At 47.7% G+C, this 26,228-nt stretch overlaps 1 protein-coding gene across 3 annotated transcripts in view; it reads left to right on the top strand.

Moving 5' to 3' along the window:
- The window catches only part of SH3PXD2B (SH3 and PX domains 2B), a 129,539-nt gene that overhangs the window by 77,304 nt on the left and 26,007 nt on the right, over window positions 1-26,228 (top strand). For 2 of the 3 annotated variants that reach the window (XM_054556237.2, XM_002816199.6), the window contains exons 6-9: window positions 4,099-4,124; window positions 14,775-14,909; window positions 18,768-18,872; window positions 23,614-23,731. In XM_054556237.2, coding sequence (XP_054412212.1) covers window positions 4,099-4,124; window positions 14,775-14,909; window positions 18,768-18,872; window positions 23,614-23,731 — 384 coding nt within the window. Of the gene's footprint in view, window positions 1-4,098; window positions 4,125-14,774; window positions 14,910-18,767; window positions 18,873-20,846; window positions 20,931-23,613; window positions 23,732-26,228 lie in introns of all 3 variants that reach the window. The other variant, XM_063724397.1, reaches the window with a different exon arrangement.

Raw genomic sequence — 26,228 nt, 5'->3', positions numbered from 1 at the left:
TGCTGACTTTCACAGTTGTGGGAAAAGCTGCGTGAACATGTGGGTACACAGGCACCCATGCAGACACAAATAGAACATCCACTGAAAATACGAAACACAGCCTAGACTGTACCAAAGAAAGCACCAAGTAACAGCTGAGATAAGCTAGCATGCTTATCTCATATCTTATATATGTCCATCATACTGGAGTATATGTATCTGGTTCTGAGAGCCTTCCTGGAAAGAAAGGGAAGGTTCAGATCTCTTTGTCCCTTCCCAGCTGTGTGACCTTGGATAAATGACTTGACTTCTCTGAGCTTATTTTCTCATCAGTAAAGTGGGCGTCACTACACTGGCTCACAGCTTGGTTGTGAGGACTAAGCAAGATCCTGCCCATAAAGGATGGTATCTGGCACAGGGCAGGTGCTTACCTAGTGATGCCTTCTTGTCTTTAAGCCAGGATTTGAAAAGGAAGGAAGGTGGCGAGGTTGCCAAGGGCCCAAGGGATGGTTCTGGGGCCACAGCAGGCAGTCTCAGCTGGGCCCTGGTTGTTGGTTTAGGGATAGTGAACTTGAGGGTTATACCCAGTAGGGTTGGTCTGTTGGTCAGGATCCTGAAGGTCAACCCATGTTAGGGCTTGACATGGACTCTGGGGGTCTTTCCTAGCCAGCTGGTGCTATTGGAGGAGGGTTTTGGCCGCCATGAGTAGGAAAACTTGGGAACACCCCAAGCATGTCACACCAAGAAGATGAACCACCTGCTTGAGCAAACACATGCTGTGGCTGCCTGAACCCAAGAGTCCCCTGTCGCCCCCACTCCCCTGCTCTGGCTGGGACAGTGGAAGCAGGGGTGCATGGCTCAGTAGGAGCCCGGGACTTAAGCCCAGACCACAGCTCAGGTCGCAGGCCTGGATGGCAACTCTGGCAGCTGGTACTTTCTATAGAAGCAGGCTGGTGGAACCTTCGTTAGTGCGTCTTGATGCAGCAGCTAAGAGGGGAGCTTCAGTCACTGGATGGTCCAGGTGGTGGTCAGGAGAGTGGGCTCCAGCCAGACTTCCTGGGTTCCAGTCCTGGGCCTGGTACCTCACCTCTCTGGGCCTCAGTATCTTCATCTGCAAAATGGAGTAACCCTCAAAGGGATGTATGAGGACTCAGTGAGTCAGTCCAAGTGTAGCTTTCTGACCAGGACCCAGTGAGTGCCAGTGAAGGTGAGCTAGGACATTCCACTCTGACCCTCACCCTTCCCTGCATGGGCGCTGTGAAGGTCAACCTCAGTGATGTTATCCCTGGAGGGAGGACATCACCACCGGCCCAGCCCGACCTGGCCAGACTCTGCTGCGCCTCCCAGACATACGGGAGGACTGTAGCCCCTGCTCTTGGGCTTGGCTCCCTCCCTGCTCTCTCCCAGGTTGCTCTGAAGCATTATTACATGGTGGTTAAAAAACCAGACATTGAGTAGACATTTCTCCAAAGAAAATGCACAAATAGCCAATAAGCATATGAGAAGATCCTGGCATCATTATCCATCAGGAAATACAAATCCAAGCTACAGTGAAATATCATTAGATCCAATTCACACCCACTAGAATGGCTGTAATCAAGAGGATAGATAGGCCGGGCATGGTGGCTCATACCTGTAATCCCAGCAGTTTGAGGCTGAAGCAGGCGAATCACCTGAGGTCAGGAGTTCAAGACCAGCCTGGCCAACATGGCAAAACCCTGTCTCTACTAAAAATACAAAAATTAGCCAGGCGTGGTGGTGGGCGTCTATAAACCCAGCCACGTGGAAGGCTGAGGCAGGAGAATCGTTTGAACCTGGGAGGCAGAGGTTGCAGTGAGCCAAGATCACGCCACTGCACTCCAGCCTGGGCGACAGAGCAAGACTCCACCTCAAAAAAACAAAAGAAGATATATGACAAGTATTGTCAAGGATATGAAGAGGTTGGAACCTTCATACGTTGCTGGTGGGAATATAAAATGGTGCAGTCACTGTGGACATCTGTGTGACACTTCCTCAAGAAGTTAAACCTGGAGTTACCATATGACCTAGCAATTTCCCTCTTAAGTATATAACCAAGAGAAATAAAAATACATGTCCATACAAAAACTTGTACACAGATGTTCACAGAAACATTATTCAAAATAGCCAAAGAGTGGAAACAACCCAAATGTCCAGCAACTTAGTGATGAGTAAACAAATTGTGGTTTATCCACACAATGGAGTATTACTTAGCAACAAAAAGGAATGAAGTACTGATACATATGTCTTAACACAGATGAACCTCAAAGACGTTATGCCAAATGAAAGAAGCCAGACACAAAAGGCCACACATTATATGATTCTATTTATATGAAACATCCAGAATAGGCAAATCATTAGAGACAGCAAGCAGGATTTGTGGTTGCCAGGGTCTGGAGGAGGGGGAAATGGGAAGTGACTAATAACAGGTATAGGGCTTCTTTTTGGAGGGATGAAAGTGGTCTGGTGGTGGTTGGACAACCTTGTGAATATACTAAAAACCGGTAAATTGTATACCTTTAAAGGATGAGTTTTTGTTTATTTGTTTTGTTTTTGAGCGGAGTCTCGCTCTGTCTCCCAGGCTGGAGTGCAGTGGCATGATCTCGGCTCACTGCAGCCTCCACCTCCCAGGTTCAAGCGATTCTCCTGCCTCAGCCTCCTGAGTAGCTGGGATTACAGGTGCCCACCGCCACACCTGGCTCATTTTTGTATTTTTAGTACAGATGAGGTTTCGCCATGTTGGCCAGGCTGGTCTCCAACTCCTGACCTCAGGTGATCTGCCTGCCCCAGGCCTCCCAAAGTGCTAGGATTACAGGCGTGAGCCACCGCTCCTGGCCTAAAGGATGAGTTTTATGGTTTGTCAATTATATCTCAGTTTTTTAAAAGTTAGTTCGATCTGGGTTCGAATTCTAGCTGTGCTACTTGCTAGCTGTGTGAGCTTGAGCAAATTACTTAGCCTCTCTGTTCCTCGTCTGTAAAATGAGAATAAGAATAATACTTATTTCCTGGGATCATTGTGAGTATTGAATGAGTGAACTACAAGTGCCTAGCAGGGTGCTGACACTGGGTCTAGTACCATTTAATAATATTAGCTAATGCTACTGTTGCCACAATGTCCATCCCAACCCAACCACTGCAAACTTTATTACTCATGAGATAACTTACTTTAAAGTGCTTTGTAAGCCCTAATTTGTAATACTGCATTTGTGATACAGTTGCTTTCCCCACCCTCCGAAGGTGGAGTCTTGCTCTGTCACCCAGGCTAGAGTGCAGTGGCACGATCTTGGCTCACTTGCACCTCCACCTCCCAGGTTCAATTGATTCTCCTGTCTCAGCCTCCCGATAGCTGGGACCACAGGCATGTGCCACCACGCCCAGCTAATTTTTGTATTTTTAGTAGAGATGGGATTTCACCATGTTGGCCAGGCTGGTCTCAAACTCCTGACCTCAGGTGATCCGCCCACCTCAGCCTCCCAAAGTGCTGGGATTACAGGCGTGAAACACCACGCCTGGCTGATACAGTTGCATTTATAAACTCTGACATGGTTGACGAATGTAAGGGAGTCACTATTCATTATTCCCTGTGAATTCTAGCCCATAGTAGTGTCTCCCCTCTCACCACTAGGGAGGTGCACTGTGTTCACTGTTGTCCAAACTTCTGCCCAGTTTTAATGTGTTCCCTGTACACTTACTACCAAGCACTTTCTGCCCCATGTCTATGGCTTAGGGGACCCCAAGAAATGGGGCAGGGACTTCTGCTGTGCCTGATGAGGTAGGCATGAGGCTCAGTGCAGTGTGAGGACCTAACTCCTATTTTCAAACTGCAATCCCCTTCAGCTCCTCCCCAGGGCTTCCAGCCTACAAATAAATGGAGACACTGGTCCCCAAGGCACCAGAGCACTTATCAGGCAAAGGGGGCAAATTAAGAGAAATTCTTTCTCTTTGAAGAAGTCAGGGTCCCTCTAGTTGGCCTGGATTTTATTCATTCACTGACGATGTTGTGGGGATGGAGAATCTCAGTTTCCTAGCAGAATAACTCATGTCAATACATGACAAGTACTGACTCATTACTCTTTCCCACCCCCTTTCTTTCCTGTACAGGGAGCACATTGGGAAAAAGAAATCTGGTAAGAATATTTTCTATTTTCTTCTCTTCGTTCAGTTTTTGGCAAACTCCACCCGAGCACCTACTGTGCGCCAGGCCCTGGGTTCCATGCTGAGGATAGAGTGATGTGGGTGGATGGATGGTTGGCAGGAGGGAGGGAAGGGAAGGAGAGGTGGTTGAATTGGTGGATGGATGGATGGATGGATGGATGGGTGGATGGATGGATGGATGCTTGATTGATTGGTTGTTACCCCATCCCATTTCCCAAAAATAGCATTTGAGGTTGTTTCATCCAATATACCAAAAAACTGCCAAGTGGTTGAGACTTGGAGTCTTTCTCAGAGAATGCCTTCGTGGAGAAGGGGAAGCAGACTTCTTCCTAGCCATGCTATCGGGAGTTGAATGCCTTTGTTCCACTTTATACAGAGCCACATGGTAGCTGAGAGCTAAGAGCATTCTTCTCAGGTGTGATAAGGGGTCGGAAAGGAGGGACCCTGGGTCTTGATGAAGGATCAGAAGGTTTCCATAGAGTGAAGGGCATCCCCGGCTGAGGGGATGGCCAGGCACAGGCTGGGAAGCAGGAATGTGCGGTAGATTTGGGCCATATCCATTAGACATCCTCGGCACCAGATCCCAGCCCTTTTTGGGCAATGGCAGATGCAGTGTCAAGCGATTCCCATCCCTATTGCCGTTCTCCCTAAAATACATTATATTCCCTCCTAATAATCTTTCCATTTCCTGGATGACACAACTCTTCTCTCAGAAGCAATTATGGAGAAAGAGAAAGTGGGAAATTGCGTATGCACAGAGGAATGATTGAGCTCTCCCCTGGGGTTTATACATTTATATAAACAGTGGCCCAACTTTTTCTTCCTGCCACCCAAGATCATCCTCCACATCTGCAAAGGCCCCGGCCCATACCTTACCTGGAGCCAATGTGAACTTCAGAATTTCCAGAATCCAGTGCTCTTTAATTTCCTAGGGTGCCAGGAGGTTTGAAAGAGTTGATGAGGATCAGGGGTGCAAGCAGAGATCCTAGAAGTGAAGAAGGATGCCCCCTCTCATGGGCCTCAGTTTTCTCATCTGTAAACTGGGGTTGATCATAGCAATCTGCCTTGTGGGATTGTTATAGGGTTTATAACCATATTTGTAAGGCACCTAGAACAGTGCCTGGCACATTGTCAGTAATATATGCTTGATGCTGTTTTTATTACTGCTACTACTGTTACTTAAAGTACATGGGTGCCCCTGACCAGCAGTAGTGTGTTAGTTCATTCTCACACTTCTATAAAGAAATACCTGTGACTGGATAATTTATAAAGAAAAGGGGTTTAATTGGCTCATGGTTCTGCAGGCTGTACAGGAAGCACAGTGGCTTCTGCTCAGCTTCTGGGGAGGCCTCCGGGAGCTTGCCATCGTGGTGGAAGACAAAGGCGGAACAAGCAGTTTTTATATGGCAGGAGCAGGACCGAGAGAGAGGGGCAGTGCTACACACTTTTAAACAACCAGATCTCCTGAGAACTCCATCTCAAGACAGCACCAAAGGGATGGTGCTGAACCATTCATAAAGGCCCCACCCCCATGATCCAATCACCTCCCACCAGTCCCCACCTCCAACATTGGGGATTACAATTCGACATGAGATTTGGGTGGGGACACAGATCCAAACCATATCAAGTAGAAATTCCAATTTCAAAAGCTCCAGTACCTTTGCTGCCCCTGGGTACGGGCCCTGTGGTCAACTTCACAAGCCCCACAGTCATTCTCTCTGCCTCAAGGAATGGTGTCAAGAATTAACTTCAGCCTTTTCCCAACCAGTCCATTTATAGCTCCTCTTTCTAGTTTAATAGGTACTGGCCAGAGCCATGGCATCCTGCTAAAGCTGCAAATAGTTCCCGAGCCCCGGGGATAATTATATGTTTCTTAGAAAAGAGCAGAGAGAAGAGGAGCTGCCACTCTTGGGCTGGCAGAGTTTCTGGTTTCGAGTATGCAGAGACTTTCCCTAGAAGGAATGGGTGTGGGAGGGTAGAGAAGAGAGGAAAGAGACAGCTCTGGTTTGTGACAAACACAAATGTCCAGTCGGAACGGGCTTGATGAGGGGATTTGTCTGGAAAAGGGAGAAAAAGCTCTAATTTGTGGTGACTGCTGTTACGTCATTCACCTGAAATGATGGGGATGAATTTATTTATAGTTCAACTGGTTGGAAAATAGCATCTTTCTTCATTCAAACTAAGAACCCAAGCTGGGATTAGCCTTATATCTTATGTGACCTTTGAACACTTCCTTTATTTTAGAATAAGCCTTTTGGATTGAATTTTAAAGGGATCTAACATTGACAGACTAACTCCTGAGATTTCTACACCAAAACTCTGCGTTGGAGAAGGCTTATCTGCCTCTGGCGTTTCCCAGTCATGGCTGGCTGGCTGGTTCCTACAGACTTTGGCTAATGTGGTCTCAAATTCTGCTCATCTTGCAGAAAATGAATCTTCTCACTAAAAGTCAAGAGATCATCCAATTATTTGAGGAACATATTTCTTCCAGATTTTTCTAACCTTTACTTAAAAGCATTCTTTGTTTACTGACTCTTTCAGCAAGATTGACAGTATAGTGAATTTTTGGAAGGAAAATCCCCTTTACCCTTCATCTTAAAAATTCAAGACATGTCATCATGAAGAAAAAATATCCCCAAATAGAAAACTTCTGTGGTAGATTAGGCACTGTACATCTTGAGAATATTTTATAACACTTGATAATAAAAATCACCCTTCCAATGTCAGACTTTCCTCTTTCTCATCCCCTCTTCTCTCATATTTCCTGCTGGGCCACAAAAGTGATAATCCTTGCCTAGGAATCCTTTGATTTCACACTTGGCAACTCCTAGAATTTAGCTTTAGTTGCCTGCCTCAACATTTAGACATTGCAATTATTATGGCATTATAGAGCTTGGCTGCAATATCACCCTCCACCGGTAGGTGTCTTCACTTAACAACTAAACGTCCTGAAGCCTAATTTGAGACTCCTGGTAGATCAAATGAATGAACTTTTCTTCATCAGTTTCAATAAGTTGCGCGCTCTGAGTGAAATGAAGCAACTTTGTCCTGAAGCCTAATTTGAGAATCCTGGTAGATCAAATGAATGAACTTTTTTTCATCAGTTTCAATAAGTTGAGTGCTCTGAGTGAAATGAAGCAACTTGCTCTGAAAGAACTGGTGCTGAAAAAGCAACTCCATGCATTCTCTGAACCACTTCATGGCAGAGAATTACAGTCTAAGCTACTGCCACGGAAAAACAGCAAGGAGATTGTAGTCTTGGACCTGGCCCCAGAGCAAGTCTTGGAGGAAGTGCCAGCCCTGAGCCCTGTGCCAGTCCGGGGTGTGCTCCAGCCAACCCAGAGTCCCAGCCCAGAGCTCTCTGCCCTCATTTCCTGGCTGTCTGTCTTGCTTATAGCAAATCTCATGATTCCTCGGTTCTGTCATTCTGTCACTGCTCATAGTTTTGCCAAATCCCATTGGCACACTGGTTAGGAGAGTTAGTGCAGAAATGCCCAGTGCATTCATCAGAGTCCTGAAAATTGTATGTGATGCAACTGTGCCACCATCAGGTGTTAAAACTGGGTGGCAAAAGTTGAGCTTTTTGGACAGAGTAACCTGACTTAACTGGATCTTCACTTAACTGAAGCCCTCTTTCTACTTACAGGCAAGAAGGAGTCATCTTTAATTTATAAGATTATAAATTTATAAGGATGCCTGGAGCCTTGTGTAGAGGAGGAAGGGTTTCTAGAGGTCTTCATTTATCCTGTGTTCATTCACCCCACAAATGTCTATTATACACCTGTGCTGGATGCTGAATGAACAACAGGTACAGTTATTCATTCAATATTTATTTAATGTATAATTAATTTATAATTTATTTAAACACCTACTAGGTGCTTAATAAATATTAAATGAGTAACTTTATCTGTACCTGGTAGTGCTCTAGGTCCCCAGGTGGAAACCATTCTCACAGTCTGGTAGAAAAGACACGTGTATAAACAAAATGAAATGTGAAGGAAGGCATTTGAATGCTCCCTGAGATAGGAAGTCATTAAAGCTGGGGCGGGATGGGGTGGGGGTTGGGGTTTTTTTGTTAGTTTGTTTGTTTTTTGAGACGAAGTCTCACTCTGTTGCCCAAGCTGGAGTGCAGTGGTGTGATCTCGGCTCACAGCAACCTCCACCTCCCGGGTTCAAGCAATTCTCCTGCCTCAGCCTCCCGAGTAGCTGGGACTACAGGCAAACACCACCATGCCTGGCTAATTTTTGCATTTTTAATACAGACGGGATTTCACTATGTTGGCCAGGCTGGTCTCGAACTCCTGACCTCATGATCCGCCCACCTCGGCTTCCCAAAGTGCTGGGATTACAGGCGTGAGCCACTGCGCCCGGCAAAGCTGAGTTTTAAACTGTTCCTTCCTTCATTCAGACACTTACTGAGCCCTAGTAAGAAGCCATCCATGTTCTAGGCCAGGGGTTGACAAACTTTCTCTAAAGGGTCAGATAGTGAATATGTTAGCCTTTATAGGCCACATACAGTCTCTGTCACTACTACCACCAATAATAACAATAATTCTTTCTCATTTTCTCATTCCTCTTCTCCTTCTTCTTTACAGCTCTTAAAAAATATAAAAACATTCAACCAGGCGTGGTGGCTTACACCTGTAATCTCAGCAGTTTGGGAGGCTGAGGCAGGCAGATCACCTGAGGTCAGCAGTTCAAGACCAGCCTGGCCAACATGGCGAAGCCCTGTCTCAACTAAAAATACAAAAATTAGCCAGGCATGGTGGTGCATGCCTGTAATCCCAGCTACTCAGGAGGCTGAGGCAGGAGAATTTCTTGAACCGAGGAGGTGGAGGTTGCAGTGAACCGAGATTGTACCTTTGTACTCCAGCCTGGGCAACAAGAGCAAAACTCCATCTCAAAAAAAAAAAAAAAAAAAATATATATATATATATATAATATATATAAATATATGTTTATATATTATATATATTTAAAAATATATATTTATATATAATATATAAATATATATTATAAAAATGTATTATATATTTAATATACATATTTAAATATATATATATGTATATATATGCATTCTTAGCTCCCCTTGCACCAAAACACATCACGGGCCTACGAGCCTTCAGGCAGTATGAATATAGCAGTGAACAAGAAACTGTCCCTGCCCTTGTGGCACTTCTATTCTAGAGTAGAAAAGTAAACAAGGAGACAAGTAAATATACAGAACCTATGACAGTTTTTGAAAGCACTATGGAAGAAATAAAACTGAATGAGGCAAGCAGGGAAGGTCTCATTGATAAGATGCCACTTGAGCAGGAACCTGAAGGAAAGGAGAGCAAAGGCTATGCACATATCTGGAGAAAACTGTCCCTAGCAGAGGGAACAGCAAATGCAAAATTCCCTGCAGTAGAAACAGGCTTTGCACGAGAAGGACTGGCAGGGATGCTACTGGTCAGAGCCTAGCAACCAAAGATACAAGTGAATTAGGTTTGACTGCAAGTAGCAGAAAATCCCAAATAATTGTGACTTAAACAATTGAACTTTTTTCTTCTTAGTTCAAATCCCAGAGATAGTCCAGGAGTGATAGAGTGTTCAATGGTAGCAGGGACCCAAGCCCCCATCTTGCTGCTCTGCCATGCAACACCAGCATTCCCAAGGTTGCTTATGACCCAAGATGGCTGCTGCAGCACCAGCCATCACATTGCCGTTTCAGCCAGCAGTAATGAGGAAAGGGTGACGCGGAGCCAGTTACCTCCTGTAAGGACTCTTACCAAGCACATGCACACAATTCCACACTTATATCCCATTGTCTGGGACTTAGTTACATGACCACTCCCAACTATAAAGGAGTCTTATTCCAAGTGGCCCTGTGCCCTGCCAAAACTCAGGAATTCTATTACTATAGAAGAAATAGAGGATGGGGGATAAGTAACCATCTGTGCCATGCTGGGGAGAGTGAAGGAGATGAGGTCTAATAAGATATCAAAAGGCCAGGCACAGTGGCTCACAACTGTAATCCCAGCACTTTGGGAGGCTGAGGCAAGTGGATTGGTTGAGCCCAGGAGTTCAAGACCAGTCCGGGCAACATGGCAAAACCCCAAATCTATTTGAAAAAAAAAAAAAAAAAAACTGATCAGAGGCAGATTAGACAGGACCCTGTAGGCCACTGAGGGTTTTCACAAGTGAGATGAGGACCATCACAGGGACTTGACCTTTGAGAAACATGTTCTGACACATCTTTTAAAAGGATCACTCTAGCTGCTATATTGAAAACAGATGGCAGCTGGGCGCAATGGCTCAAGCCTGTAATCCCAGCACTTTGGGAGGCCGAGGCAGGCGGATCACTTGAGGTCAAGGGTTCGAGACCAGCCTGGCCAACATGGATGAGACCCCATCTCTACTAAAAATACGAAAATTAGCTGTGTGTGGTGGTGCATGCCTGTAGTCCCAGTTACTCGGGAGGCTAAGGCAAGAGAATCGCCTGAGCCCTGGGGGCAGAGGTTGCAGTGAGCTGAGATCGTGCCACTGCACTCCAGCCTGGGCGATAGGGCAAGACTCTGTCCTAAAAAAAAAAAAATGGCCGGGCATGGTGGCTCACACCTATAATCCCAGCACTTTGGGAGGCCACAGCAGGCAGATCTCCAGGTCAGGAGATCAAGACCATCCTTGCCAACATGGTGAAACCCCATCTCTACTAAAATACAAAAAAATTAGCCAGGCGTGGTGGCATGTGCCTGTAGTCCCAGCCACTCAGGAGGCTGAGGCAGGAGAATCGCTTGCACCCGGGAGGCAGAGGTTGCAGTGAGCCGAGATTGCACCACTGCACTCCAGCCTGGCAACAGAGCAAGACTTCATCTCAAAAAAAAAAAAAAAAAAAAAACAAATAAAAAAAATCAAATAAATTGCAGGGTCAAGGCTGGTACCAGGGACCAGTTAGGAGGCTAAGAATAGGTGGTTCCCATTGAAATAAGAAGGAGAGGTTGAGACATCCCAGGCAGAGAAAATAGCCTCTGCAAAGGCACCTTTGTGCTTTGCAGGTGCACCAGGGATGAAGTGGCCAAAAGACAAGACCAGAAGGCAAGCCGAGCCCATGGCAGGTGCTGAGCATTGAGTGGCATGATCAGAGTAGCATTTTTGAGCAAGCATTCTGGCTGCTGTATGGAGCGCAGACTGGAGGGGCAGGACAGAGACCAATTACAGCATCTGCCTCCCCTCCCCTCCCCTGGCCCCAGGGAAGCCCCTCTCAGACCCTGGTGCAGAGGGTGTGGCTTCATGAGGACATGGTGAAGCCGGGTGATGGAGCACTGCACAGAAAATCTCCTGCGTGAAACCTGCAGCTCTGTGAGGAAATCCTCACAGCCACTCCCTGACCCCACACCAGCCAACGACTGCCTGCCTGGAAGACGTGGGCATGTCTCTTTGAGCATTAACCTAGGCAGCAGGTGCAGGCACCAACCTGGCTGTGAAGTGGGTGCTTTTTCTCTTTCCTTTCCAGTTCTTTCTCTCAAGCTGAGGCACAGGGAAGCACACTTACCTGGTCCAGCTCACCTGAGGACCCAGACAGAAGGGAAACTGCACTCCCCGGGTTTTGAGCCCTCAGGCAGGCCTGTATCCTGGGGTAGATGCTGGATTGGATTCAGAGAAGAGTGAGTCTAGTGACCAGGACACAGGTAGTCAAGAACCTTCAAAAGCCAGCATCCTACATTCATTCATTCACTGCACAGCACCTTTAAGGAGCTAGTAAGTGCCAGGTGGTTCAGAGGCAGTCAAGGCCTCTGCCCTCGAGAAGCTCATTGTTAATGGGGCCAGCTGGAAGGGGGCATGAAGCAGCCCACTCTCAGGCCACTGCTCACGTGGCTGGGCTGGCTTGGGGGAACTGTCATCTTGAGTCTAGAAAAAGTCGGCCCTGCCACCTGACCTCGGGGGATGTGGAGGATGAGGAGAGGGCTGGAAATAGCAGACAAGCCTAGAGACACGCAGAGATGTCAGACTGAGCCTGACCAGGCCCTTGGGGAAGGAGAGCCTGCAGGCCTCAGACCACCCTTCTTCCTCCGTCATCTTTTCTTTTCTCACTGTCGTACCGCAACACCCAGGAGAGCCTGGAGTCAAGTGGACAGAGTCCAGCTTTGTCCATAGCCAGCTGTGTGATCCAGAGAAAGTCGCTTAACATCTCTGAGCCTCTGTGTTCCTGCCCACAAAATGGGGGTGGCAGTATCCAGCTTGCAGGGCAGCTGTGTTGGGATGGTTTCTGTGCTGTCTGTAGGCTGTGATAGACCCTCATTGAGGCTGCTTCCTGCCCGATCTTCTGAACCATCAGCCTGCATCTTCTGTTTCTTTCCTGCTCTCTCTTCGTCTGTTCTCCTCATGCTTTCTCTATGCAGAGTGCAAGCAGCAGGGTTGTGCCCAGCCCAAAGGCCCTCCCATTTCCCTGTTACCCTCAGGCAGGGAGAGGGAGTGGCCAGAGCATGGGCACAGAGCCAAGAAGCAGTACCCTTCACCCAGCTACAATGCCCTATTCTGCTTTTTCACGTCAAAAATCCAGACCGCATGGTTCTAACAAGGGGCTTCTGTGCTGCTTCTGGTTGCAGAGGCTGGAGTGCAGTGGTGTGCTGGTGGATGCTTAACTACCAGCTCTCCGGTGGAGAAGCCCTGCTTTGTAGCATTTGCCAGTTTCTGTGGTGTAAATATTCCCACCATGGCGAATTTTGAGCTACCAACAAGACATCACCCAACAGAGTGGGGAGAGATGCACAAAGTCAGCTCTGTGCACTGGCTGTCCCACACTGCTCCACAATTGGGTGGTTTTGGTTTGGTTTGGTTTGGTTTTTTGGTTTTTTTGGGCGGGGAGCAGAGGACGGAGTTTTGTTCTGTCACCCAGGCTGGAGTGCAGTGGTGCGATCTCAGGTCACTGCAACCTCTGCCTCCCGGGTTCAAGCGATTCTCATGGCTCAGCCTCCTGAGTAGCTGGGACTACAGGCGCATGCCAGCATGCCCAGCTCGTTTTTGTATTTTTAGTAGATAGAGACGGGGTTTCGCTATGTTGGCCAGGCTGGCCTTGAACTCCTGACCTCTGGTGATCCACCCTCCTCAGCTTCCCAAAGTGTTGGGATTACAGACATGAGCCACCACGCCTGGCTGACTGGGTGTATTTCGACACAAAAATGTGGGGTTTCCTGGATATTTTAATGATTTTTAGGAACAATAGGAAAGACTATTTTGAATCAGGACTTTTAGAATACCAGGGCCCTCCTGTGACCACAAATGTCTGGCTGCCCTTCCCCCACGTTTAGCCTGATGCTCTGAAAGTCACCCAGCTGCCACTTCTCTCTGGGATCTCTGAACTCAGATGTCCTTGCTATTTAAATCACCTGTATTCTGCATTATCTTTTCATTTATTTGTCAGATATGTCTTAGTGCTTAACCAGGGCCGCACGACTCCCAGGAAGCTGTCCACCCTGAATCCCATAGCACAGCCTCCCTGGAGCACCTCTCTACTTCATTCCCTCCTGCTGCCACTGCCCTGGTTCAGGCCACCTTCACCTCTTCCTTGACAACTTCATGTCTACCAGCTAGTCTCCTGCTTTCTTCCTTGCCAACCTCTGATCCATTCCCCACATGGCAGCCAGAATTATCTTTTTAAAGATGTAACTCTTGTCATTCCTTTCTCAAAGCCCTTAATTGACTTTCTACTTCAAGGTTAAAAGCAACCCAACTTCTTTACTTAGCCCCAAAGGCCCTGCCTGATCTGACCCATGCTTACCTCGGAGACCTCACTCAGAACCATTCTTTCCATGCACTTCCTCACCCAGCCTCCTTCCAGTCCCGAAGACCCCAAGTCCTTTCCCATCTCAGAGTGTGCCTGTGCTGCTCTTCCCCCATTCTCCTCATGATCGCTCCTCCTCTCTCGGGTCCCTGCGTTATGTCACCTCCTTAGGGAGGTCTTGCCAGCCACCGCTTTTAATATAGCATTGTCTTTCCCCTTCATTCTCTGTTCCAGCATCCTGGTTGTTTCTAGCAATTTATCATAAACTAATGCTTATATAATTCTGTATCTTATACGGAATTATATATACTTATGTACATGTCTGTCTGTGTGACTAGATTGAGTTATTTGAGGCTGGGAGTCATAGCTGTTTTATTCACCATTGTACTCTTTAGAGTATCTGGAACATCACTGGTGACTTCATAGATTAATAGGCGAGTGATTTTGGATGGGTGATGAGATGGTTGGTGGATGATGGTGTTTAATTGGATATATCATGAGTGGATAGATGGTTGAATGGATGGCAGATAGATGAATGTTTGGATGGATGGACAGATGGATGGAAGGATGGCTAAGTATGAATGAATGAGCTTTCCCACTAGGCTGTCAACATCTTCAGGGCAGGTACCATATCTTCATCAACTCTGAACCCCCAGTGCCTGCAAATAGCACTTGGTCAATTTTGGTGATTGAGTAAGCACATGAATAGAAGAATGAATGGATGAAGTCACCCTTGAGACGAGTCCTATAACTGCTGCTTTTTTATTTGGAATGTCCTCTTGACCCGCCCTACTGCTCTGGCTCCTGCTCTTTCATGCATGAGTGGTGACCAGATGTCATGTCTGTTTCCTATCCACAGGGGGTGACCAAACCTCAGTGGACCCCATGGTCCTGGAGCAGTATGTGGTGGTGGCCAACTACCAGAAGCAGGAGAGTTCGGAGATCAGCCTCAGCGTGGGGCAGGTGGTGGACATCATCGAGAAGAATGAGTCAGGTGGGGACCTAGACCATCTCCCTCTCCCACTACCCTGTCACCAAGCCCCTAGGACATGAAACATTTGGAAACTCAGAAACTGAAAAGGCCAGTCCAGACTGGCCAGTTCCCGTAGATCCAGCTGAAGGTCTCCTAGAAAGAGGCCCCTATTTGATCACTGTGCTTGAATATCCCACCTGGTCACCACTCACCATTATCCTTTTGGTTCAGATGGTACCGATTTGTTCTGACATTGACATTTTATAAACATTCCTTCTGGTTCTAAAGCATTTGCAGACACAGTCCAGCATTCACTGGAAATGTGTTCTGTTGGTTTGCCTTTGCTTACCCATGGGAGTCTTCAAGAAGGCTCCATTGCTCTGGGATCTAATGGGACAGACACATTCCCTGTCTCCTTAGCCTACCTGCCCAGCACAGGGACCACTGGTCATGGACACTGGCTGGGTCTGGGACAGAATGTGGTATGATTGAGACACTTAACCTGGATTTCCATCAGAATTCCACATTTCACCGTGGTTCAGGTGGCTTCATTCTCTGACTGTTAGTTTTCTTATCTACAAAATAAAAATTTCTGCTCTAAAGAGTGATTGTAAAGATTAAGTGAGATAATATACAAAGAGTGCTTAAACTTGTGCTTAGCACACAGTAGATGCTCAAAAAAATATGGGTTTCCTTCCCCTTTGCCTTCCTTAGCTACAAAGCAGCCATTGCACCCCATTGAAGGCAAAGAGCAGGAAATAAGCAGATCCTCCCTGGGAAAATGCAGTGGAAACCACTGGGTTTGTTGTGGCTAACATGTGACATTAGCTAATCCTATCATTAGTGGGTCAGTCTCTGTGACAGCCCAATGGCTAGTTGAGGTCCAAAGAAGAGGAGAAAGATGATGTTTCTAACATCATCTGGATGGTGGTGGCATTAGTCATGAGACCAGCGCCAGCCAGCCAAACTTCCTTCGTTACTCAACATAGGAGTTGCCATCCCTGCTTCACAGCTGATGCAACCATGACTCCAAATGACTCAGTCACTCACCCCGCATCTCACAACAGGCTGCAGAGCTGGAATTCGCAACTAACTCCAGCAGCGCCTAAGGCCATGTGACTTTCCGATTCCTGAGAATGAGCGTGTGCAGATTGTGTGATGTGGCTAGGACACAACCATGGGGACGTAAAGACAGGAGCACCCACTGCCCTGGGCCCCCAGCTTGCAGGAAGTCAGGAAGCTTGGGTGACTGGGAAGAAGAGTAGGGGCCAGGAAGAGGGTTGGTATGTCCAGAGGGCAGCAAGAAGAAAGGAGAGGGTGAGTGGCTACATCTTCAAGTAGCCAACACACTGATGACATTTATTTTTAATTATATTGTACTTATCCAAGTAATACTTGGATACATTATTCTTAGAAGATTAATGATAAAACTAAAATCATTTTTTCTACCAGCTTCAACCCTAACCCCTTTTCTGAACCCTAGATAGCCCTTCTATCCATTAGGTATGAATCTTTCTTGGAAATGTTATATACACATGTGTGTATGTGTGCGTGTGTGTACATGTGAATATATACACTCATACATACACAGGTACTCATTCGTACATATATACTTGTACATATACACAAACACATCATATTTTATATGTATATATATGTATTTTTGTGGGTTTCTTAAAAACCCAATGGTGTCATTGTATACATGTTGATCTGCAACTTTTTTTAGTTACTATCTAGCTCCTCTGATACTTTTTCACATCTGCGTAGTATTCAGTGCCCAAGTGAGCCATGTTGATATATTCGTATTCGTACTCCAGTGTGAACATGTCTGTCTGCACGTCAGGGTTTCTTCAGGTTAGATTCCAAGAAGTGAAACAGCTGGACCCTAAGATACACATATTTTATTTTATTTATTTAGTTTTTTTGGAGACGGAGACTCGCTCTATTGCCCCGGCTGGCGTGCAGTGGCACGATCTCGGCTCACTGCAGCCTCCGCCTCCCGGGTTCAAGTGATTCTCCTGTCTCAGCCTCCCAAGTAGCTGGGACTACAGGCACATGCCACCATGCCTGGCCAAGTTTTGTATTTTTAGTAGAGACAGGGTTTCACCATATTGGTCAGGCTGGTCTCGAACTCCTGACCTCAGGTGATCCACCCGCCTCGGCCTCCCAAACTGCTGGGATTACAGGCGTGAGCCACTGTACCTAGCCAGGACACACATATTTTAAATTTTAAGATACCACCAACTTGTCTGCTTCCAAAACAGTGGCTGTTTTGATTTATCCTCCCTCCAGCAGTGTGTGAGGCATTAGTGAAAATGGTTAAGAGCTCAGAGACCGCCTGGGTTTGAATCCTGGCTCTGCTACTTTCTATCTTTGTGACTTTGAGAGAGTCGCTGAGCCTCGGCTTCCCCATCTGTAAAATGGCAGCAATAATAATACACACCTCATAAGGCTATGGTGAGGATCTAGCAAGCTAGGAGTGGACGTGCAGCACTCGGGACAGTATCTGACACATCATTGTTGCCATTGCTATCATTGTGTTATGACAGTTTCCTTATCTTCATACAAATATTTACAAACACAAATCTTTAGAAAATCGTAGAACCACCGTGCATGAGCCACCGCGCCTGGCCAACAGCACATATTTATTATCTAATAGTCTGTGGGTCAGAAGTTGAGCATGGTCTCACTGGCCTAAAATCAAGGGATCGACAGGACCCCATTGCTTTCTTTAGGTTCCGAACAGGATCTGTTTCCTTGCCTTTTCCAGATCCTGGAAGCCGCCTTGGCTCATGGCCCCTTCTTCCTTCTTCAGCGCCAGCAATGTTGCACCTCTCTGTGTCTTTCCTCAACAGCCACATCTCCCTGTCACTTCTGCCTCCTTCTTACATGTTAAGGACCCCTGGGATTACATTAGGCCCACCCAGAGAATCTGGGATAAACTCCCTATTTTAAGGTCAGCAGATTAGCAACCTTAATTCCCTAGTGCCACGTAACTTAATATATTTACAGGTTTGAGGGATTCGGACACAGACATCTTTGTGGGGAGAGAGTCATTATTCTCCCTCCCACAGGCCCTTCTCATTAGGGAATGTCTGAGCCGGGGTGAGAGGCCTTTGAAGCAGATGCTAAATCTGCATCTAAGGACAATGCCTTTACAATCAAACAGCCCTGTGCACACATCACAGCTCTACCACAAGCCACGTGAACTTGGACAAGTCGGTTTGCCTCTTTGAGCCTCCGTTTCCTCATGTGTGCAATTGGGATGATAATGTGAAGATTGTATTTAATGCAAGTGAAACGATGGGTGCATCACACATCTTAGTGAAGGTGAACGTTCTTTATTTTATTTATTTATTTTTTTTTTTGAGATGGGGGTCTCACTCTGTCACCCAGGCTGGAGTGCGGTGTCACAATCATAGCTCACTGCAGCCTTGACCTCCTGGGCTCAGGTGATCCTCCCAACTCAGCCTCCCGAGTAGCTGGGACTACAAGCATGCACCACCATGCCTGGCTAATTTTTAAATTTTTCATACAGACAGGGTTTTATCATGTTGCCCAAGCTGGTCTTGAACTCCTGGACTCAAGCAATCCACCCAAAGTGCTGGGATTACAGGCATGAGCCACCGTGCCCGGCCTCTTTATTGTTGTCATTTAGGATGACTTTACTCTTCCCTGTCCCAGGCTCAGGAGCAAGTTTCTGGACCTGCTTTTAGCAGTTAGCAGGTAACATTGATAGTTGTGTTGTACCAGTAAAATGGTAACTTTAGCCTTACCCCGTGCATTCACTGGTATAGTGGCTGAATAGATTATCATGTTCTGACCCCCTGGCCTCATGCTTGACGCAACTAACATCATTCTGCACTCTCGCTTCCCCAGGTTGGTGGTTCGTCAGCACTGCCGAGGAGCAAGGCTGGGTCCCTGCAACGTGCCTTGAGGGCCAGGATGGGGTGCAGGATGAGTTTTCTCTACAGCCTGAAGAAGGTAGGGAGGAGCTTGAGCCTCTGCTCGCTGGGGAGGACCTGTGCAGTCATCGCCTATACTGGGTTGCCTTTTCACCCAGTCTTTTCTTTTGGCCTCTGCCTCTGCGTCTCAGCAGCTCACTGGCTCAGACTCCATGGCCTGTGAACCGGAAACCAGGGCATGGTATTAGGGCTGAGGGGCAAGCCCACCCTCTCTTAGGGTCCTTTGGTAGCAACCTAGGTGAGCCTGGCCAGAGCTGGAGCCCTAACCCAGGAGGGCCCCAGCCTGATCCCCAAAAACAGTTCACTATTCCTCCCTAGAATTATTCTGGCGGCCAAGGTGCTGGAGGTGCTTCAGCTCATTTGCAAGACATTTGACCCCATCTGTTTAAAAACCTCTGCTTTCTCTGTGGGTTTAAGTGGTCCTGACCAGGGGTCCCCCTCCACTCACCGACAGACACACTTCCATTGTTTCCCAGAGAACCTTCCCTACGCATGTCCTGAATGGTGATTCCTGCCATGCCAGAAATGCTAAGTCCCAGCCAAGTCCCTTTCCCCGCTAGAAACATTCCTAAAACTAGGGCAGTTAGTGAGTTCACTTCACTCATCAACAGGGGCTTAGGAATCAGACACACCTGAATTTTAATCTCAGCTGTACCACTTCCTGGTTGAGTGATCTTGGGCCAGTAATTTAACCTAAGCCTCATCCTGTCATCTAAAAATGGAAACAATGATATCTATATCATAGGATTTTTGAAGAAATTAAATGAGATCCACATGCAAAGAACCTAGAACAGTAAATGACCAGTAACAGTTATTATTGTATCAGCAATACCTGACCTAGAGTTGAGTTTTTTTGGCTTTTAGTTGACTGTTATGGGAAAGCATGGAGCCACATAAAGCATATCTTTATCCGAAAAGAGGATGAGGAGAAGGGGGAAATGTCTGGGCTCAAAGGTTAGCAAAGCATTGACATATGGTTTTGCCTTCAGTTGTATTACAGCTAACGCTCCTCAGTAAAACATCTGTTGGTTTGCTCTGTGTTTGTGAGGCCCACCAGCCACTGAGGGGGTAACACGGGGTTACCATCAGAATCAACTCAGATTAAGGGGTCGTGATGTAGTGCATGGAAACTAGAGCCCCTGAGATGATGAATGATGACCACCGTGAGAGCGCCTCTGTCAGGCACTCATTGCTGTCCCCATTTTACATATGAGGAAACAGGGTCTGAGAGGTCGGGAGACTTGCCCAGGGTCACACAGCTGGAAGATGGGAGCGAGACCACATTTTCCTGAGTTTGTACATTTATTTTCTTCCCTCCACCACAGGTAGTACTTTTTTTTTTTTTTGAGACAGAGTCTTGCTCTGTCTCCCAGGCTGGAGTACAGTGGCGTGATCTCGGCTCACTGCAACCTCCGCCTCCTGGGTTCAAGTGATTCTCCTGCCTCAGCCTCTCGAGTAGCTGGGATTACAGGCATGCACCACCACGCCCAGCTAGTTTTCGTATTTTTAGTAGAAACGGGGTTTCACCACGTTGGCCAGGCTGATCTCGAACTCCTGACCTCAAGTGATCTGCCCACCTTGGCCTCTCAAAGTGCTGGGATTACAGGCATAAGCGACTGCACCTGGCCTTTTTTTTTTTTTTTTTTTTTGAGATGGGGTCTCACTCTGTCACTCAGGCTGGAGTGCAGTGGCATGATCACGGCTCACTTCAGCCTTGAATTCCTGGGCTCAAGTGATCCTCCCACCTCAGCCTAACACCTCTTTATAATCATGCTAGGAATGGGATTATGTCTACTAGAAGCGTCTTCACCCAAGTTCACGGTTAATACTCAGGAACTTGGTCTTCCTAAGATGCCTGGGGCTTGGATTAGACTCAGAGGTAATGCTCTCCTGGATGGGGACATGTGCTTGGTGCCACCTTTGCCTCTACACATTGTGGTGCTTTCTTCTCACCTCTGCCCTCTGCCCTTCGTCTCACATGCTGCTCATCCAGTCTCATGGAGGTATTGCTCTCTGCCCCGGCCCGTGGGCCGCCGCCGGACCCTGGGGGACTTGTATGCCATCAGCTGGCGTCAAGGTGCCTACCTCGGAGTTTTCTTCCCCGTTTGGTGTTTGGAGCCAGGTCCCTGCACCTGCATGAGCCTCCCTGCTCTGGGACCGCCCGTGCCTGTTGCATGTGAGAAACAGTGATCTCGTCTGTCTTGTGTGACATGTATGTTGTTGGCATGTGGGTTTGGGAGGAGTGAGCCTTGGGGATTTCTTGGCCTTGGGTATTTAAAGTTTCTCAGGTTAAAAATGATGCCTGTGGGTTTCTATAAGGCTGAACCAGTGACCTGTTCCTTCATTCAGGCTCATTTGAGTTGCAAGGGAAAGAAATCCATGTAAACCGGGTTAGGCAAAAGGGGAAGTGTATTGACTTACATCACTAAAAGCCCAGGGTAGGGCTAGCTTCAAGCAGAGCTGGATCTGGGGGTTTGAAACTGTCATCAGGACCTGGGACTCTCTCACCACCTCTCTGCTTGTTGGCACCATTCTCTCATGATGACAGCAGTTGCAAGTACCTTTAAGGGACATCACCAAAGAAAGAGCTTCTCCTTCAACACAAGTCCTAGGATTGTTTCCGACTGACCCAGTAGGATCACTTGCCATCCATAAAACCAGTCACGGTGGCCGGGAGTTGCAACACTTTGGCCAGGCCAGGGTCCCACACCTACTCCTTCCCTCCAGGAGGTGGTAAGCTCAGCCTCACCTAAGCCATGGGGACAAAGGCTGGTAGCACCACCAGAGGAAGGGCAAATGCACGCTAGGGAGGAAGCCCCCACAGGCCTGCAGTCTACAGGGTCTTCCACCCTCTGCTGTGTGTGCAATCACTGAGCAATCCATGGATCCCAGAGAGGGACTTGGGTGATAGAAAATCCATCCATGGCCAGGCACAGTGGCTCACACCTATAGTCCCAGCACTTTGGGAGGCCGAGGCAGGCGGATCACGAGGTCAGGAGATCGAGACCATCTTGGCTAACGTGGTGAAACCCCGTCTCTACTAAAAATACAAAAAAATTAGCCAGGCGTGGTGGCGGGCGCCTGTAGTCCCAGCTACTTGGGAGGCTGAGGCAGGACAATGGCGTGAACCCGGGAGGCGGAGCTTGCAGTGAGTGGAGTTCGTGCCACTGCACTCCAGCCTGGGCAACAGAGCAAGACTCCGTCTCAAAAAAAAAAAAAAAAAAGAAAATCCATCCATGCAACTCAGCTGAAGGGTGCGGGGCCCCAGGAGTGCAGGCTCATATGACTGACTGCACTCGTTCTGGGACCCAGGTGGCACCCTGTCCCACCTGGACCAAACAGAAGTTCTGTGCACCTGGGGTTGGATTCTTCCCTCCACCCCTCCCAGCCCGGCAGCCCAGCCTGCAGCTTCCGTGAAGGAGGGGAACGGCAGACTGTGCTGAGCACAGGATATGTGCAGCTTGAAGTCAGCTCGGCCCCCACCGAGCAGGTCAGCAGGCTAGATCAATAAATAAATAAACGTCCTGTGTGTTTTCCGCCTCCCTCTGCACCAGCTGGGCAGGCCGCGGACGGCATGTGGTATTTTCCCAAAGAGATAGCGTCTGCAACAGCATATTAACCATGACACCAGGCCACAGCTGGCTCAGGCACTCACCAGGGGCGGAAATGTAACCAAAACAGGAGAGCCCTCTCCTCGCCTTGCCGGACTCCCTTGAGACACACATCCATTTTTCTCCATTTCAGCTGCCAGAGCAGATAACACTGGGGGTGGGAGCTGTTCTAGCTCTGTGGGACACCCCGCCAGAGTGCAACGATGAGCAACCCATCCCGCCGAGCCCAGGCCCTCCAGGGCTACTGTGGGAGGGACGCAGCTGGGGGCAGCTCTCAGGGAGGAGGGTGAGGCCGTAAGGATGGTCCCACAGTTTCAGGGGTCGGGGGACCGCAGAGAGTGGGGTAGAAGACATCCCAGTCACACGAATGAAAGTTGAAGCTTCGAGCATGGTTGGATTCAAAGACTTGAACATAATTAATAAAAAGTGAAGATCAGCTACCAACAAGGTAATGAAAATCGTGAGCTGTGTCCACAGTAATGATTTCAGCCTGAAACCCTCCACTGCCAAAGTTCAGCTTCTCCCTGAAGTCTCCACCTGCAAGAGCTAGTAAGGAGCCACAGACAGCTTAACCTCCTCTGTGCGAGCAAGGTGGCTCCCACCGGGCCTTCAGGTCTTGCTCATTTACTGTATATTGACTGATTTGCTAAACATTCCAAGCACCATGCCCAGTGCTGGAGACATAGGAATGAACAAGACAGACAAAGCCCTGCCTTCCTGGAGCTCATATTCCAGCAGAGGAAACAGACACACCCTTACGAAACACAATAAATAAGCCAAATATATGTTGTGTTACAAGGTAATTACTGGTATGGGTGGGGGGCAAGAAACCGGGATAAGGGGGATGAGAATGCCATGGGTGGAAATACTGTAAAAGATGGTCAAGGAAGGTGAACTCAAAGCACAGATTGAAGCAGGTGAGGCTGAGTGTGTGGCACTGAGGAGTTTCAGAGGGATCGAGATCTACCCTTTGTCCTGTGTTCTGTTGCTGCTTGCACAGGGCTGTCCAGGGCTAGGTCAGGGCCAGGGGGGTGCCCAGAAATCTCTGAAGGAAATCCTCCCTCCGACGGGCAAGGGCATCACGGGGATTACGGCATCCCAAGCCTCTTGGTGTCCTCTTATGACCCCAGCTTCCTTTTGTCCCCACAGAGGAGAAGTACACAGTCATCTACCCGTACACAGCTCGGGACCAGGATGAAATGAACCTGGAGAGAGGGGCTGTGGTGGAGGTCATCCAGAAAAACCTGGAAGGCTGGTGGAAGATCAGGTACCAGCTGCTGCCTCCCACTGTTGCTGGGTGGGTTTGGGGTCACACGGGCTCTGGCTTCACAGAGGTCAGTAAGTGATTGCATCTGGGTGAAGTTTCGGCCTGAACCATAAAAGGATACTTCTCCTCTGTGTTGTTTGGCCTCCTTCCCTACCCATATCCTTCCCTAAAAGTCCATAATAAGCAAAACTTTCTCCAAACACACTGAACCACAGATAGCAGCAACCCTGTTAAGCAAGGCTGGTTTCCACCTCCAGATGTTTCTCATAATGAGGAGTTGGAGACCAAAGCTGCCCCATGTGAGTGACAGCCCCTTCCTGCCCCATTCTGAGAACAAGATGATGCATAAACACTCATGGACTGTAATTCATCCTAGGCTGATAATCTGCCCTCATCTCTCAAAGTCCAATGGTAAAAGCAGGGCATCTGCCTTCCAAACACCTTTCACAGCCCTTTCACCTATGCGATGAAATCAGAGCCTCACAGGCAGGCAGGGTGGCCAGCTCGTCCTGCGTTGCCTGGGACTTGCTCGGTTTTAGTAATGAAAGTCCTGGGAACCCCTCCTTGATCACCCGCAATAGGCAGGGTGTGACCACAGGAAATTAGGGCAAGAGAGGAAGCCAAGGTCCCTGCGATCTAGTGTCTGCACTGTGATATGTGGCGGAACATTCGGGCCATTTCCAGGAGGCTGAGCATGTAGCACTGATTCATTCATTCATTCATTCATTCAACAAACACACACCAAGAATCTCTGTTAGGCCCAGCCGTGTTCTGGGAGCTGAGGAGTCAACAGTGAGCAAGACACAGTAGCTCACACCACCCAGTGCAGAAGACAAACTCATAAACAGTGATAGAGCAGGGGGTTGGCCGTGTTGGAGGGATGCATGGGGACTTTGGTACACAGAAGAGAGGCTCCTCAGCCTGGGGGTCAGGAAGGTTTCCTGAGGGAGCTGTCAGAACTTAAATTTGAAGACGGATAATGATAGTAATAGTGTATTAGTCTATTTTCATGCTGCTGATAAAGATATACCCCAGACTGGGAAGAAAAAGGTTTAATTGGATTTACAGTTCCACATAGCTGGGGAGGCCTCAGAATCAAGGCGGGAGGTGAAAAGCACTTCTTACATAGCATCAGCAAGAGAAAATGAGGAAGAAGCAAAAGTGGAAACCCCTGATAAACCTATCAGATCTTGTGAGACTTATTCACTATCACGAGAATAGCATGGGAAAGACTGGCCCCCATGATTCAGTTACCTCCCCCTGAGTTCCTCCCACAAAATGCGGGAATTCTGAGAGACACAATTCAAGTTGAGATTTCGATGGGGACACAGCCAAACCATATCAAATAGCAAACATACGCCTAGCACAGTGGCTCATGCCTGTAATCCCAGTACTTTAGGAGGTAAGGCAAGAGGATCACTTGAGACCAGGAATTCAAGACCAGCCCAGGCAACATAGCATGATCCTGTCTCTACATAAAAATCTTTTAAATTAGCCAGGCATGGTGATGCATGCCTGTAGTCCCAGCTACCCAGGAGGCTGAGGCAGGAGGATCACTCGAGCCCAAGAGTTTGAGGCTGTGATGAGCTATGATGGTGCCACTCCAGCCTAGGCAACACAACAAGACCCTGTCTCTAAAATTTAAAGACATTAATTTTTTTTAAACTTTTTTAAAAAGGATAGCAAACATATATTGAATAGTATGTTATCTTGCTACATAATAAATTGTCCCAAAACTTAGTGGCTCTGGAATTCAGCAGTGGCTTAATTAGACTCAAGGTCTCTTCCGAGGTTATAGTTAGGATGTCAGTAAGGGCTGCAGTCATCTCAAGATTTGATTGACGCTAGAAAGTGACAGGATTTCAGCCCATTCCCTTCTCACCCCAGAGCCCAGTCAGCACTGCACATCGCCTCCCATCTTATGGCTCTGTGTCCCCAAACAATGAACTGTGTCAAACTGAGGGTGTGGGTTACATACAGCCTGGCACTTTCTAATTAGGATATTCCCTCTCAGAGCGTATTTTAAGATTGATAGACACTAAACTGCAGATTTCTACCTCCTTTTAAATTTGCTTCCAGTCAAGAAAGACCTTTTTTTTTTGCATTAAAACCCAGTGCTATTTAGTTCTTAAATTAATTCTTGACAAGAGATTCGGCCCTGCCATTGGGTCTGTTCAACTTTCCCCAAAGGTCTGGCCACCTGTTTTGTGGGTGCCGGTAAATGTTTAACAACCAGCTCTCCAAGGAAAAATACTCTGAGTTACGGTGTTTGCCAGTTGCCATGGTGCAAATACTGCCACCGTGGTCAATTTCAAGCTATCAATGTGATGTCACTAAATGTAGAGATTGGGAGAGATGTGCTCAACTGGCTGTCACAGCTGGTGTGACTGACTGCAGCACACCCCTGGTCTAGATTGGCCCCTCTGGTCATTGCTATTAAACTGAATTCTGGCCAAGCGTGGTGGCTCATGCCTGTAATCCCAACACTTTGGGAGGC

This window comes from Pongo abelii, chromosome 4 (genome assembly GCF_028885655.2).
Source record: "Pongo abelii isolate AG06213 chromosome 4, NHGRI_mPonAbe1-v2.0_pri, whole genome shotgun sequence".
NCBI classification, from domain to species: domain Eukaryota; kingdom Metazoa; phylum Chordata; class Mammalia; order Primates; family Hominidae; genus Pongo; species Pongo abelii.
The sequence above is the reverse complement of the archived record's forward strand: the minus strand, read 5'-3'. Positions and strand labels throughout refer to the sequence as shown.